Source organism: Aulonocara sp. 'chitande type north' Nkhata Bay, linkage group LG2, assembly GCF_057382095.1.
Source record: "Aulonocara sp. 'chitande type north' Nkhata Bay isolate Kocher_YH1m ecotype deep benthic linkage group LG2, A_spYH_male_GT1.1, whole genome shotgun sequence".
Lineage (NCBI taxonomy): Eukaryota > Metazoa > Chordata > Actinopteri > Cichliformes > Cichlidae > Aulonocara > Aulonocara sp. 'chitande type north' Nkhata Bay.
Genome location: NC_141345.1, coordinates 33,997,424 through 34,014,069, shown reverse-complemented (window position 1 = coordinate 34,014,069; position 16,646 = coordinate 33,997,424). Strand labels below are relative to the sequence as shown.

General features: G+C 37.9%; 2 protein-coding genes across 3 annotated transcripts; one reads left to right on the top strand and one right to left on the bottom strand.

The window, feature by feature from the left end:
- Positions 1-139: 139 nt before the first annotated feature.
- gar1 (GAR1 homolog, ribonucleoprotein) lies at positions 140-3,821 on the bottom strand. 2 transcript variants are annotated; one of them, XM_086260181.1, is made up of 7 exons: positions 3,716-3,821; positions 3,199-3,417; positions 1,363-1,517; positions 1,200-1,259; positions 1,007-1,121; positions 689-814; positions 140-586 (listed from the first exon to the last, which is right to left on the bottom strand). In XM_086260181.1, exons 2-7 carry the CDS (start codon positions 3,401-3,403, stop codon positions 576-578), a joined length of 672 nt encoding a protein of 223 aa, XP_086116307.1. In that variant the 5' UTR covers positions 3,404-3,417; positions 3,716-3,821; the 3' UTR covers positions 140-575. The 2 variants fall into 2 exon arrangements, with proteins under 2 accessions (XP_086116307.1, XP_086116313.1); XM_086260187.1 differs by having other exon boundaries at positions 3,199-3,723.
- LOC147338245 (alcohol dehydrogenase class-3-like) lies at positions 3,821-8,610 on the top strand. The gene is made up of 10 exons (XM_086260165.1): positions 3,821-3,902; positions 4,014-4,063; positions 4,277-4,378; positions 4,517-4,667; positions 4,759-4,846; positions 4,936-5,155; positions 5,885-6,145; positions 6,346-6,478; positions 7,213-7,351; positions 7,842-8,610. The coding sequence occupies exons 2-10, from the start codon at positions 4,046-4,048 to the stop codon at positions 7,873-7,875; spliced, it is 1,146 nt and encodes a 381-aa protein (XP_086116291.1). The 5' UTR covers positions 3,821-3,902; positions 4,014-4,045; the 3' UTR covers positions 7,876-8,610.
- The last annotated feature ends 8,036 nt before the right edge of the window (positions 8,611-16,646 follow it).

Here is a 16,646-nt window from a genome sequence, read left to right as displayed (position 1 = left end):
TAACTTGAGTTAAATAGAGCATATTTTTAGGTGACTTATAAGCAAGGAGATGCCCAAAGTAAGTAAAAACATAGTTGTGCCTGGTTTTTTTTGTTTCTTTTCTTTTAATTTCTATGTGGATAAAACTGCTGAATGATAAAGAAACAGCCACACAATTACAAAGCACATTTTTTAATTGAGGCATTTGATTGCAATGGTAACTCTTTATATTACAAACTACCAATGTTTTTAGCTGAAAACACGTCTGACATCCTGCACATGAAGACATTTGGACATGGAGGTTTGTGAATACGTTCGAACGCCTGTCATTCTTCTCACAAATATACAATAATCCCCACAAATGACTCAAAAAGGTTCCAGCTACAAGAATACATTTTAAATACAAATCTTGAAGATCCAGCAATCTTCTAAAACTGGTAAAAAAAAAAATTAAAATAGAACAGGAAAATCAACTCTACAAATAGAGACAATCTTCATATGAGTCCAACAGGCCAGGATCTGACACAGATCATAACCTTTTAGCTGCGAGAGTGACCATAAGGATGTGATGGTCACAATGAACCATCAGAGTCAGATCATCTCCCACCTATAAGAAAACAAAAGATCAACAAAGTTCAGACATAATAAACCATGTGTCACATCAGGGAAAATAACCAAAACATTGTAAGACGATAGAAAACCTGCCAACCTCTGAATCCACGTCCACCACCGCCACCTCCTCTTCCTCTGAAGCCTCCTCCACCACGGCCTCCTCCTCCACCACGGCCTCCTCCTCCACCACGGCCACCTCCACCTCTGCCTCCTCGAAAACCACCTGAGACAAAAAGAAAGTAAAATTAATCAAACTACTCTTGCATGCATTAGGCTTTTTCCATTTTCAATCTACAAAAGTAAATACTGAGCAAAAACTGAGCAGAATTCCTAAAGAAAAACAAAAATGTCTGTTTTGTTATATATTCTAAACACGTAGCCAGAAGATTAAATTAAAATGAGAATGCCATCTTACCTCCACGACCACCACCCCTTCCTCCACCTCTGCCTCCTCTTGGAGGCCCCTTTTCTCCTGGTGGCCTCGGGAGGAATCTCTGCAGTGGTAGTAGCTTCATCGGATCTATATAAAACTAAAAGACAACATTTTGGTTAGAAATCTAAGATATTAAATTAGTCACTAGAAAAGTTTAGTGAGACATTTTTGGTACCTTTTGTAGTTTCTTGAATGAAGATGCCTTCATATTTTCAGAAAGTTTTACTGAGAAATACTGCAAAGGTGGGTTAAGGAAGCAACAAGAACACTGACAATGTCAAACAGATCCCCTACTCAATCAAAGGTTTAGAGAAAAACAAAGACAATAGAAAGGATACAAAGTCTCTGAGTTGGCCAAATATCTCATCGACTTTTCCAATCTGCTCCTTGTTTTCCAAGTACACTGGGGCATTGAAATAGGGAACCTTGTTTTCCTCTGTTGTGCACTTGCAGACAATGTCATCTTCACATGGATGCATGAACTCTCCCACTGCTGTGAAGACAATGAAACACAGTTAAAGTTTAAGACGTGCAATACCATGACTGACACCCAATTTAAATTTCTGTCTGGTTATAATACGTCAGCATATGCTTGACTGCTCTGCAGTTCACTTTATGGGCATCCAGCACAAGGTTTCTGTAAGTCTGAAATTCTTTGGAGGCCGAGGGAATAAATGGGGGTTAAAGGAAGTGACCCAGAATATATGCTAAAACAGAGACTTTGAGGCACTAGAATATAAACATATAAAAACAAAGTTCAAATAAGTTGGAAAAAAATTGTTTTTGAACAGCCCAATGAGTAGAAACACAGATACATCTTTAACAATATTACAATGTGGACTTAAAAATATATTCCATGCACCCTAACTCCTGGTACAGCATGTCATATTCACATTTTGTGGGATGATCATTAAATATATAAAAGATTGTCTGTAATGCAGTTTGCATTTAAACACTTACATATTGCTCATATTATTATTACTATTGTTACTACTACTATCACCACTACTATTACTAATATTATATAACATCTTTTTGGTTTTCTGGTGTTTTTGGGACAACTTGGAAACATGTAGTTAAAGTTAATTAACATGAACTGGATCTTGAATACCTCATGTAGGTGACACACGGTGTATTAATTTCATACTCTCGTCACATAGAATATCTACTGAAGTTCACCATTCACACACACCCAAAGGTCCACCGTTGTTTTAGAGTTGCCTGCTAACACTGACTGGAAACGTATGCTTCAGTGGGCAATGTACATAGCCGCAGACACTGAGAAACCCTATAATGCAACCTACCCTCATAAACTGACATGCACCTCCCCAGAAACTTAATTACATGTCACATCAACACTGCCCACTACAACCGTGAATGGCCTGTTGAATACCTTTGATTTCTCCTATGCATTTCTGGCTACTTTTTTGATGCAGTGCTAGAATTTGTCAATGACAGAATAACAATGTAAGGATCTGTTAAAGGAATAGAAACCATAATACGGACTCACAATCGGCAGCAAATTCCTGGAGGGAGATTGCCAAAACTATTGGAATGGACACTAGGGTAATGTACAAAGATGTGGAAAAACTAGAGGAACAATTATAAAAATGACAAAGCATAGAGTGGCAACCCAGAAGGGGGAAAAAAAAACTTTCTGGTATTTTTGTTTGTTTCTATCGTGACTGGCACCGCATGTAAACTGCCAGGACTCTACCACAAAGTAATTAACACAGTAAATGCTGGCTTGATAATGTCATCTTACATATGTTACATGGGCTTTACATAGATTCAAGCAAGATGGTGTGCATGGACATCTGCATGCCTGCCTGTTCTTTTTGTTTGTTTTTGTGACTGCACAGACTAGTTCCTGGTGACTTTTCAGCAAACATAGAAAAGAAGAGACAGAAGACAGGCAACAGGACAAGTCTTGTTTTCCACATCCTTGGATAGTCTCCATCTTTGATGATGACAAAATTCTCACAGCCTACTCATCCACACCATTTCTCCATAACTGTGTAATGGTAATATTACAGAGTCAGTGTTTTGGCAACATCAAGACTGTTTACTTGTATCTCAATGGCTGAGAACTCACGCGAAGCTGTGGTAAAAGTTTAGCTTCACATGTGTATAAAGAAGCACTCGGTTTAGCGTTTTGTTAGAACTGGGCTTACCAACAACATATTCAGGAGGTCCATAGTCTTGCTGTCTGTTGAAACCCCCTCTTCCACCACCCCGTCCAAATCCTCCACCACCTCTGCCTCCACCGTATCCTCCTCCACCTCGTCCAAATCCTCCACCACCTCTGCCTCCACCGTATCCTCCTCCACCTCGTCCAAATCCGCCACCACCTCGTCCTCCTCCTCCTCTGAACGACATTTTCCTCAAATGCTCTGTAATAAGAAATAACGAAAACACAAAGACGACACAGCTCACGTGATTTCATGCTTGAAGCTAAACACTTATGAATGAATTAGCCTGCCCATGATTCAGGCAAACTATGCCGACTTGGAAGCTCTTTCTTATGCTAGCTGAAGTCGTTAGCTCACGTTAGCATTACTCAGTCATTCAAAGTACGAAAATTCATCTGTTTTTTCTAACATAAACCAACACGATACGTAGTCGTTTAAAAACATACACACCGAAAAAGTGCGCAACACTGTTTTTGCACAGACAAAGAAAATTACTCACAAATTTGACCGAGTGGCTAGACTTCAGACCGCCCTGCCGAAATTCCATGCGACTACAACACGTGTGACCGTAACGTGCCGTAAAGGCACCGGGCAGTCTCGGAAAGTGTCGTAAATGCGCTGACAGCTAAACCATTGAAGAAAAACTAGAATTAGAAGAGGGTGCAACCTGTCTGCTGTTTGACTCGGTCAGTTCAACCTTACCCACTCAAATGTTGATATAATGTAACTCGCAGCTGTTTTGGTGATAAGTGAAGATTTAATTATTCCTTTATTTAAATTATTTTGTTTAAATACAGGCTGTTTTATATGAAGACAGCATCTGTCAACAATGGCAACAGTTGGAAAGGTAAGAAAAAAGTTGTTTTTAAGCTTTTTTTTTTCTTTTTTACTGTTTGTCTTATAAACAGCTACTGCTGCTTTTTGGGGGTTCTGCTTTTCATTCGAAAGTTTTCTGTCATGGAGAGTGTTCGTTGTTTGTTTCCATCTGTAACAGCGCCCAAACACAGTCACTCATCCTTGCAAACTTGTTTGTTTTGTTTTGGGGTTTCTTCCCCTTTAGGTGATCACATGCAAGGCAGCTGTTGCGTGGGAGCCCGGGAAGCCTCTTTGTATTGAAGAAGTGGAGGTGGCACCACCTAAAGCTCATGAAGTCCGAATTAAGGTTGGGCACAGCTCAAATTTGTCAGCAATATGACAATACATATGATTTGCATATGATTAATCTAATTTCCTGTTAGTGTGACTGTTAACCACAGACACTTCCACTTCCTAAAACTGTCACATCATTTGGCTTGTACAGGTTGTTGCCACAGGTGTGTGCCACACAGACTGGGAATACCTGTTTGAGACTGGAAAAGGGATGAAATTCAGACCATTCCCTTTGGTACTTGGTCACGAGGCAGCTGGCATAGTGGAGAGCACTGGCCCAGAAGTCACCAGATTCTCCCCGGGTAAAGTGCGCCACAACCAGTCAGATGACATTTGTCTTATTTCTCTTTTTTTTCTTCTCAGACTTACATAATTGTTTTGCTGTTTTCGCAGGGGACAAAGTTATTCCTCTTTTTCTGCCATACTGTGGGGAATGTGAACGCTGTCTAAGTCCAAAAACAAATCATTGCAAGAAAAACTGGTGATTTTATTTCCCCATTTTTGAGACAACCACGTTTACTCTATTACTTAAAATGTGTTCACGTAAATACTGTTCTTTGTGGTTTTTAGGACAAATATGCAAGCTGGAATTTTGGCTGATGGGACTAGCAGGATATCTTGCAAGGGACAGCAGGTTTACCAGTTCCTTGGAGTCAGTTCTTTCTCTCAATACACTGTGGTCCCCGACACCTCGGTTGCAAAGATAAGAAGCGATGCACCGCTAGACAAAGTCTGTCTGCTTGGATGTGGTGTCTCCACGGGTTATGGAGCTGCTATTAATGCAGGCAAGGTTAGAAAACTGAACTCTAAAGGTTCAAACTAATACTCTTAGAACAGATGTGACGAAGCAACAAATTTGAAAAGATATATTGATAAACATGACAATATATAAACAGCCAAGCATATTTTAACCAAAAAAAAGGAAAAATTTGTGATATTTGTATTTGGAAGTTTTCTGTCTTACAATATGCTGCAAGACTGTAGTCATTTAATATCAACACTAGATGGCAGAAATGGCATGAGTGCCTCTAAGTTTTCAGGATAAGGTGTACATGTCAACTACTTTAATTTGTTACTTTATACAAATTCAAATAATGCAAAGTAGTGCAATTGTTTACACATTTGTATAACATGTGAAATAAATGTTCCTGTTTTGGCTGCATGTGGAAAGAAATCTGCTTTAAAAATTGCCAAAGTCACTGAGGTGACCCTTTGTGAATAAGGGAGCAGCCAAAAGTAGGTCCACACACACATAAATAAAATGACAAAATGACAAAATCAGGACACTTTTGTACTCATTTACTAAAAAGAAACCAACTAAAAATGAGTGGAAATCCTTGCATGCGTTATTTATTTAGACATAACTTTAATCAAGATTCACAGACCTGATAATATCTCATGTATGCGTTTAAAGGAATGTACTCTAAATGTTATATTTACTGTAAAAACTATCTGTGAAAATGCTGAAATGATCTTTAAGAATTGTTAGTTGACTGGCTTCCAACTTTTGTGCGTTCAGGTTGAAAAAGATTCCTCGTGTGCCGTTTTTGGGCTTGGAGCTGTCGGGCTGGCTGCTGTCATGGGTTGCAAAGTTGCCATGGCGAAAAGGATCATCGGGGTTGACATCAACCCTGACAAGTTTGAGAAAGCCCGACAGTTTGGAGCGACAGACTGCATAAACCCAAGAGATTACAGCAAGCCTATCCAAGAGGTTGTGGTGGAGAAGACAGGTGGAGGTGTGGACTATGCGCTAGAGTGTGTTGGAAGTCCAGCTATCATGGTGGGTGCCTCATTTGAAATTTGGCGTGCGATTGTTCAATGCAAATTAAGTCTTGTGACTATAATTGGAATACACTGTACAATGTCTTCCTTGTTAACCTAGATTTGATCTCTTTTGCAAAAGTGACACAAGTGAAACAGTTCTATAATGATGCAAATACAAAATGATAATTAGCTAAGCAACTGCTTCTGTCACCCTAGAATGCTGCATTTGAGTCCACAAGAGATGCCTGGGGTACTTGCGTCATTGCTGGATGGACAGAGACAGAAGTAATGAGCATTTCAGTTGAAAAGCTTCTCATGGGACGTACCTTAAAGGGCACTTATTTTGGAGGTGAAGTAAAAAAAATTACCATACATATTAGATTATTTAACAGCATTTCATAACGCATCAACAGGTTTATGGTAACTGGTGTAATTGTGGAATTGAGTGATGAACATAAAATTGAGTGTATCATCCTGAAAAACTGTCCCTAATGTTGCCCTTCAGTGCAAAATCGAATGTTATATTGGAGTAAAAAACCTTACTATTGGATTATTAATATTTAAAATGTGTTAAAAATTATATTACAAATGCTTTGGCATTAGAATTTTATTTTGTAATTTTTTTAGGTAAAGCATTAAAAACAATCATTGCTTGTTTTCTCTGATCAACATTCCTGAACCTAAATATTATTGAAGTACAATTTAATAACCCAAAGAATAACCCCAAAAAATAGAATCTGTAAAAAGTCTTGAGTTGTGCTCAGTTAACAAATTAAACAATCGATGAATCGTCTAAATTTCTGTCAAAATACCCATCAGTTTTTGGTTCCTGAGTTCAAAACGTATATAAGAAGAAGTTCAGTGAGAACAGACAGTTAGGTATATCCTACATAAACTATATAATCACTTTTACAGTTTGTAACAATACATTTACATATGTTTCATGTACTATGAGCACATCAAACTCACATCTGATGTGCACTGAACTGGCTGTGAATGTGTCCACAGGACGGTCTTACAACAATGCAATTCATATTACATGAAAACATGTTTACAAATTGAGCTTGTTAACTTTTTCTAAAGGGTGGAAGAGTGTGAAGGATGTGCCTAAACTGGTGGATGACTACATGAATCACAAGTTGAAACTGGATGAGTTTATTACGGAGAAGCTCCCGCTGGTTCAAATCAATAAGGCCTTTGACCTTTTAAAAAGTGGTAAAAGGTGAGACCTTTCATATGTGTACATAAACAACAACGAAAAAGTCTACTTAGCCATAAATATTGGGGCTGAATTGCTATATAGGGACAAAATTGTGTATGTAAGAAAAGTATTTTCAAATCTTTAACGTCTGTCTAACATGTTCTGTTTGGTTAAACAAATCACTAGATTCAATTTGATTGATCTTTAGAAATAATTTCAGAAACTTATTTCCCAGGACATTAAAATTTAAATACTATTTGGTATAGTGTGTCCTTAATATTTCTATTGATTAAGTATTTGATTACCTTGAGACCTTAAAACATCCAAATATTCACATTGATTAAGCTAGAACAGTGACTTGTGGCTTAAAAAAATGGATAATGTTTGTAGTAATGTCCACTGGATTGATTAATTGTATAAACATTGCAATTCTATTGTAGGATGGATGTTTTGGTTCTGTTGGGAATTGAAACTTTGATATTAATTCATCTTCTTCTTTTTATTTTCTTAGCATCCGCACTGTCGTCAGCCTTCAAGATTCTTAAACAAAGGATAAACCTTTAATGTCTGCTCATAAAATGAAGTATTCTGTCACTTTTATAACATTTTGCATTGTTTTTGTCATTTTTGTGTTAGTTTGACAATTACAATATTTTCCATGCTCGGCTTTGTAGGAAATGACATGCCACCATCTGCCACTAGATGGCAGTCGTGTAAAAGCTTTGATGTTTAGGTCCACTAAAGGCATCATCTCAATAAAAACAGGTTTTCAGTGTGCAAAGAATGATTTATTCATGTGGATTTCTGAGATTATTGTTTTTGTTTATCATGATCCATCACACAAAAATGTTTACTTCTTTTTTTTTTTGTAAATTGGTTGTAATTTATAAATATACAGCATCTGCAGGAACATCAGGGCAATTTTTTTTTGTCATGCTTGGAAGCTGCAACGATGGTCATTCTAATCCAGATATCAATGTACAGCAATAGTTGTAATTAAATACCCTTGTATAGAAGGTGCTCTAAAAGACACAGGAACCAAGTAGCTGAATCTGTCATAAACCATGAAGAAGCATCTGCTTCATGTGGTCAGGCTTACCAAATTTCGTCCTTGGTAATATTATATATTGATTTAAATGGGAGTCACAGAGAAGGGCTAGAATAACAGTTGTGGGCTGTCAGGACAGAAGACAAAAGGTTGTTTGGGGAATGCCTCCCAGTGAAGAGCTGAAATAGCTGCCGAAGGAATTTGTTTTATTGAAGTTCCATTCAGATCAGATGAATACCCTTGGCACTTACCTCACTTTTCCATCTTTATTTAAAATGGAAAATAAATTGGTGCTCTTCCTTCCTTTCCTTCTCCTCTGCCTGTATGCTATCAATCACAGATTATACAATTTAGGTCACCTTCTGTTACTAAAAAACCCTCAAAGTAGAGAATGTTGTCGAGAAATAGAACACATAATAATGCACATAATGCTGCAGTAGAAGGAGATAAGAGGGGAAGATCAAAAGAAATAGGAAGACAAGTTTTGACAGGTGGTTATGTGACTGGGCACTGTCATCTATAAATGTTGGACATGCTCACAGATTTATAAGGCTTTCTTGCGGACATGTGTCCAAATATCTGCCTCATCCATGGGAAAACTATCCAAAGTGACGACCGTAAGTCTCCCACCTCTTTTTTCCCCTCTTTGTTTTTGATCCTTGTAACCTCTGGAATTGTCACAGCATTGTGCACCAACACAGGGAGGACATGTTATCTGAATTACAACCTCAGCACTGTATGCATTTGAAAAGCCTTAACTGTCCATCTCGTCATATTTTTCACTCATCTGTACAGCTTTTCTGCAGATATTTCTTGGATACAATCTTTTAGCATGAAGGAGCATGGAGTTGAATAGTGATAAGAGATACCAACCCTGATATTTACATGTTTTTCCCCCCCTCTGTTGATTTTCTTTTCGTTTTCTCTTGGTATCATTACTTTCCTGAGACTTTTAGACACGATACTTGAGGTAAATGCCATGGCACAAATAAAGGTATGTCTGGAAAAAAATCAAAACATGCTGCCTTGCCTTTTCACAACATTTAGAGTGGGATCAAGGGATTTCCTCATATTTATTAAGCTATATTCCTGTGTGACAGGATGATGGCACATTATATATGCTAAGAATATAAGAATAGTAGGCAGAAAACAGTCTATGTGGGTTTAAAAAAGAATATGCTATATTGGTCTTTGTTTGTTATTTCATGTCATATGGAAAAGGTTTCTCTGAACACAAAAGAATTAGTAATGGAAATAGAAGGACGCGGTTGAATATTATTTGTCTTGTGGAGTGGCATTGACTCGATGAGATTCGCTGAAAGCAGCAGCCGATGTTTAGCTGTTTCACCCCATCATTTTCACATTCCTGCTACCTGGAATCAAGCTGTATGCATTTTTATGATTACATTTATGTATATTCAAAAAGTAAAAGACATTACTTTAAAAAAGGTTTTTTTAATTTTAATTTTTAATATTTTTCTTTCTCTGCCACATTAAGGAGAATAAATAAATAACAAAACTAAAACAATTAAAGACGAAAAAAAGGGTCAGTTTCAGCAACATGGTTACACAATACAGCAACGCAATGCATCTACTCTTAGTAATATTTATTCTTTTACTAGATATTCTGAAATAATTTAATACACATCTAATTTATATTTGGCTTTATCTGTTTTTCGTTCCCGTTTCACATTATGGCTGCTTCAGTCACACAGTGAGAATTCATATCAAACAAGAAAAGTGACAGGTTTATTTGTTTTTCACTGGCTAACAATTAAGTCTGACAAAATGTTGAGATATTTTATTCTATGACAAATACATTTTCTAGAAGTGTTTCACTTTTCCATTTTTTCATTTCTTAAGGACATTGATGATGTATTCAGTGAACATACAGAAGCAATCATTCTGTATTATATCCATTCTACACACAATATATTTTGATGTGTTTCAGTGGCAAACGCAGTGTTGCAAATATTCAGTGTTAACTACTTTTAATTAGTCTTTATATGTTCTTTTTGCAGTGCGACATTGCAGGGCTTCAGTTCTATACGATACTGATATCACTGTGTTCTCATAAACCTCTTGCACACTTGTTTCGTGTCACTGGAAAATCAAAAAAGTAAAACTAAAATTGATCAGTCAAGAAATTACAATATCCATATCTGTGAGAACTAAACCTGAGACCAAGTAGATATACTGTATAGCCTCAAGGCTATGGAAGAACGGCCCACTTAAGTCACTAAAGACTGCCAGTGTGAGGCCCCTGTTTTATCAGCAAATCCTGGCCATTATACGGCTAATGCCAGGCATTGCCTGTGACATTCCCGGTCTTTCACTGACACGGTTAGCTTTAGCTGCTGTGTTAGTGGAATATACTCAGATTCACTGGAGGACAGCACAATGTGGTACTTAGTGTAGTGGAAGGACAACTGGTTTTCTGCTGCATTAGTGAACTGTGCAGTAACATATCTGGCACGGCATTGTGTGTTGTTTTTTAAGTGAAAAGCCTACTTTATCTAGGTATTATCATTTATTTTTAGAAATTATGGCTGCCATGTGTTGAAGACTTGATAACAGTGCATTTGGCATTATAAAGTGACTGAAATGGATTCAGATACTAGTGTTGTTATAGTAATGTTTTCCATGCAACAGCACTCTAAAAGCAAAAGACATATGACATGGCTAACAAAAGTATATACAAGACTATTACATTTTTCTGTGCTCCTCGTACAATATTAAAATCTATAGTTACATTTCTCAGCGGCATTAGTGTTATACAAAACCTTTAACCCTAATACGAACTTTATCATGCACCCCTTATTGAGCCATGCATGACCATATGTTTGTGTTTTATAACCTGTGACACTGTTTAATAGTTAAGTTGCAACAAAGAGCAGGATTAGGCAGACCACACATGGCTATTACCAAAGAGACACACAAACACACACATACAGAGATACATGCGTGACAGGTCTAAGCTTTTGTTGTGTTTTGTCTGACAGCAGCAGTAAAGTAGTAATTGAGAGATTAGCTCTAAGGTGCTATCATGGCACTCCTTTGTTTAGTCTCTCCCATAGTGGTCACCCAGCACATCACCAACAGGCATGGGAAGGAGTCATACTCTGGGGTAGTTTGAGTCTAGCTTTTTATAGCTCTTATGACCTAGTATTAAAGACTCTGAGGATACATTTTTTATTATATATTAATTCGATACCATGGCAAAAGTAGAGAATCATAATTTGTGTTCATGCTCTTATCCGTGACTCACTGTCACTTGACTTAAATGTAGTGCCCCAAAACAGTGGAATAACTTCTGACCCTGTGGGCTTGACAGGACTTATCCATGACAGACTTGAACACAGCCCTATCCCATCTGCCACTTATTCTTTGTTTTAGTATGCTAACTTTGAGTCAACAGAGTATTTTGATGTGGTTATGGCATGGAGGTAGGGGAAATATTTCTCTGAGACCCTGTGTGTTTACCCGGTAATCCCGGAGAAGTTCACAAGCATGAAGAAAGTACTTGGAGATTTACCTTTCTTCCAAACCTGCTCAGTTTACCTCTCCCTTGTTTCCCACAGCCTCATGTGGCTGAGGTAATTCCTGGGAGGGTTTGTGAACGTTTTATTTATGTGACTGTAAGAACATAATTGATATGAAATAAGTGGTTGTGTATCTACATGGAACAATTTAAAATGGTCAATATGCTGTAGTAAAGCGAGTTACATTTTTATAACATTTTTTGCAGTTTATTTAAAAGAACTTTGTTCACCTTTTCCCAAGAATATGATGAGATAAAATATTAGGATAAAAAAAAATCACGTGAAATAAATTGACTTTAGTGGTAGACAAGCACTCGTTGTTTTTGGCCTTGAAAAATATTCTGGCTCTGATGGCTCCCAAGTTGAACATTGCTTCATAGGAGTTTCAAGGTTGTGGTAAGACAAGAAAAGTCAAGATGAGTGCGGTTGGCCATAGTTAACCTTGCTCTACCACCACGGTGAAGTACATCATTCTGTTTTTCCACTTTTCCTCACAACAACTCACCATTGTTCCAAATTGAGGCACCCGGATCACGCTTCCTTTTTTTACTGCCTGTCCACAAAAAGACTGGGCCAATCCCAAAAAACACACACAGTTGATACACTTTTCTTTGGATAGTAATTGTGGTGAACAGAAAAGAAACCTGAAATGATCCATTATAGGTGGCTGGGTTAGATTACTCATACTCAACCATCCCACAGTTTCAATTACACGTGGGCAGCAGCAATTCAACTGAGTAATGCTGAATTCACATATACGTGTATTTAAATATGTACGTACCTGGAAGTCTAAATTATAAAGACACTTTGTTTTGTGTCTTTAGGAGTCTGCATAGCTGACAAACAGATTCAGCAGTTTTAGATAAATCCATCTCACCGATGTACACAGAAATGTATGTAGTGCTAAAGCAACCGGAAACTAATGCCTCGAGACTTAAGAGAGTTTAACTTTTATTTTTTGTATTATACTTTATATTATAGCAGTAATGAAGCAGGGCACAGACAATATTTGAATAATACATTTAAGACAGTAAGAAATGGTGTTCAAAAGCAGATACAATATTATTTTATTATATTGTAAATTATATGGCCGTGTAACATTCAGATGAACGTCACGACCCAAAGCTTGCGTAATGCACTTTAGTGAGATGAACAATGTTAGTTGTATCACCTATCAATGGTTGCAGTTTAGCAGGAATAAATAGATTGATTTTTGGAGTTTTTTAATATCGAGAGTTTCTGTAAGAGTACTCTAGCATGTGGGCAACAGGAACAAAATTTATAGTGGCATGATAATAATGCTGTTCAATGAAGGGGTTAGAGACTAACAGTGTAGGTCTTGCAGCAAGTTTTCTTCTTCCTCATTAATAGGCTAGCAAGTAAAGACTTGCTACTGAAAACACAGACTTGCATGTAGACGCAGTTTTTCACTGCATATCGCTTGTAAATGTGATCTCTTCCTAGTGATCTTGAATTAAATCTTGTATGCCTCTGGGAAGTTAGTTTTTAAGAAGGTTCACATTGTAAGGTCAACTTTGCTGTCAGCAAGACACACAGATTTAAACTTAAGCAAAGGATTAACCATCAAATATGTAATCCTAACCGGGGAGGTTTGAACATGGACAGTGTTCTTACAGCCTCACACTGAGAAAGCCAACAGTTCACTGCGATCAGCTCCCTCTCTTTACCAAAAGTCTCTCAATCGGCCCTCATCTTAGCTGGAGTCTCTGTGTGCTTCATGTTTGCTTATATTTCTTAAATCTCAAAGAACAAATGGGAGCATAGACAGATTAACTTAATATCATCCTTGGAGCTAATACACAAAATATTTAAGTCATCCATGTCCCACGGTATCGACAGCCAAGCCAGGGCTTGATATAGTACAATGGGCAACATTTCAATCTCCTACCTCTACTGCTCTACGTACAGATACATTAATGCGAAGCGTTATTGGAGACTCAAATTAAGACTAAAATGTAAAAGTTGATTTTAATCAATAATCTGGCTCCATTGTGGATGGCATGGGAGAACAGGCAAATGACTGGGAATGAGTGCTAAAGCTAATAAGCAGGCCAATGTTAATCTCTTAAACAAACCTCCTTTCTCCCTTTGTGGCTTCCTTTCTTGCATTATAAATAATGTATATTTTGCCAGCAAAACACACACACACACACACACACCACCAACAACAACCCCCACAATGTCTCTTTTGACTTCTGAGTTGCCGGTAGAGTTCAATCTGGTCTTCAAACAAATCTTATTTTCTGCCCTCCCCCAACCTTATTGGTTTACTTTAATTAGTGATATTGAAAACAGGGGCAAATGAGGAGGGGGTGGTGAAGGAGCAGGGAATTGTGGTGGCGTAAATACTGAAAACAAACAAGAGAGCTGAATGGGAGGATGGCGGCGGGTGCAGTCCCGATGCCGCTGCGCAGACGGAAGAGGACACATGGTGTAAGCAAACACTCGTAATTGCATTAGATTCCCCTGGCACATGGGTAATCTAGCCTTCCCCTGTCCCAGAACACAACAGGACACAGCTACTGCTTCTCTCAATCTCTTTGTCATACTCTCTCCTTTACAAATTATTCATGCAAAACCCACAGAACAGTCATTGATCACTCGGTGGGCATCATAGAGGACTAATTATCATTAAGGACACTGAGGTATGAAGTGTCTGCAAGTGTAAACTCAGAGATTCATTTGCTTTGTTTTTGCATGCATAACTGTGTGTGTGTGTGTGTGCGCCCGTGTGGCTGCGCGAGCATGCGTGCATCCCATTAAACAGTTGTCCTGTTTGATATTTCATTCCTCAGCTCACATGTCTTGAGTGTAAGAGCAAACACATTTGCTTGAAAGGGATGTTCTCTGAGCAAACGTGGAAAATCTGGCCTTGATATGGATATCAGTGACAGTCAGCGATTATAGGATGGGATGTTTAGATCTACATTGAAATGCCCAACATACAGAGATGTAATAAAGTGACATACATGGCCTGACATTTTCTACAAAATATGATTTAGCAGTTTTCTTTTTTCATTCATTCTACTGGCTGCCTTTTATTTGAGACAGAAATGCATCTGCTGTAGCTGTAAAAACAATAAGCTCCACTAGGTGGTGATGTGCTTATCTACAAAAACCCAGATCCACACATCCACATTATAAATACTCCAAGCTAATACTATCAAATCTTTTTAAAACATTTGTTTGCCACTGCAAATACACAGAACTTTTTAAAGAGTTAGTACAACAAAAAAAGACCAGATTGCCATGTTTACTTGAATTTAGCTTGTTAATCAAAATATTCTTTGTCTATTATTCAAGCGCTTATGTATTTCTATTTTGACAGAACGCTAGCTTTACATTGATATTTCAGAGATATTCCTCTTGTATTTCTCAGCATTAAATGTCTGCTCTTAACCAGGATACTAAAAGTAACAGCAAAACAAGCTACAAATCCTAAATTGCAAACATTACATGTAAAGCAACAAATGATAACAAGTAAAAGAATCAGCGGCACAGCGTCTCGGCAACCAATAACAAATCTCCCTGCAGAATGAACTCTATTATGTTTAACAGAAAAAGCATAGCTGATCCACTATTAGGAAATGAAACTAGTGCCAGGGAGGCCTAGTCAGGTCACCAGAAACATTAGTGAAAGGGACGGTCGAGGAAAAGTCTCAGATCTCCAATGGTATTTAGCGGATATGTGAGGCTTTGAGGTAAAGCCACAGTGCCAGTGGGTTTAAATTTGTTTGGCCCCAGGGCCAGTGTAACAGAAAATAAACAATGCTTCCCAGTTATTAGGACTTTATTAAGGCACACAAAGTCCCCAGTCAAGGTAGGGTTTATGCTTGACAGTTTGGTCGAGTAACAATTCAATTTAAAGACTTTGAATACGCACCCTAGTCAAAGGTCATTGCATTTGTACATAGAAATTATTATATTTTAACAGAAGGCGCAGAAGTAGTTTTCATACTATGTTAATTCATTAGCAATCAGCAAGGAAAGTCCTTCAGCACAATACAAGATTACTTCATCGTTTAAAAGCTGACTGATTATGTTTGTGTTATTAACTCTGCAGTGCACACAATTAGCTTCTATTGACTGCCCCTATAATCACTATCACTTGGATTAAGACCTACTACCCACACAAAATGCTCCATCTCTAATGACTGACAAACAAACAACCCAGAGAGGCAGGGAGATGCCAAAGGGAACACCCACCAAGTTGCTTTTAAAGTAATATCCACTAAGCCCTGGACACCCCAACAAAGTCCGTCTTGTCTAACCTGACTCCTCACCTGTTTGGAAACAGCCAAATGGCCCAGGGTAATCCCACATCCCCAGGGTACTGGAGGTAGATTTACCCACCCCAGAGCTCTGCCCTGCCCTGACAAGTTAGACTATTGCATGGGCTCTTGGAACACCCACAACCACCATAAAATGTTTGTTTTAGAACATTTAGATTAATCAAAATGATTAATTGTGCCTTCTTTAAGTTTTCAAAATGTGTTTTAAATGCCAGTATCACATAATACAGTTCAAAAAGTACAGAACACCTAAAAGACATGAACAAAGCATCCAATTTCATGGTTAATGAAGTTAACAGTCTATCTCTATGAGTCGGTATATCTCATTTCTGGGCAAATAGAACGTAACTTTGTGTGAAGCATGAAAAATATGACTTTATGGAGATATGGGAAGCCAAGTGATTTTATGGCCC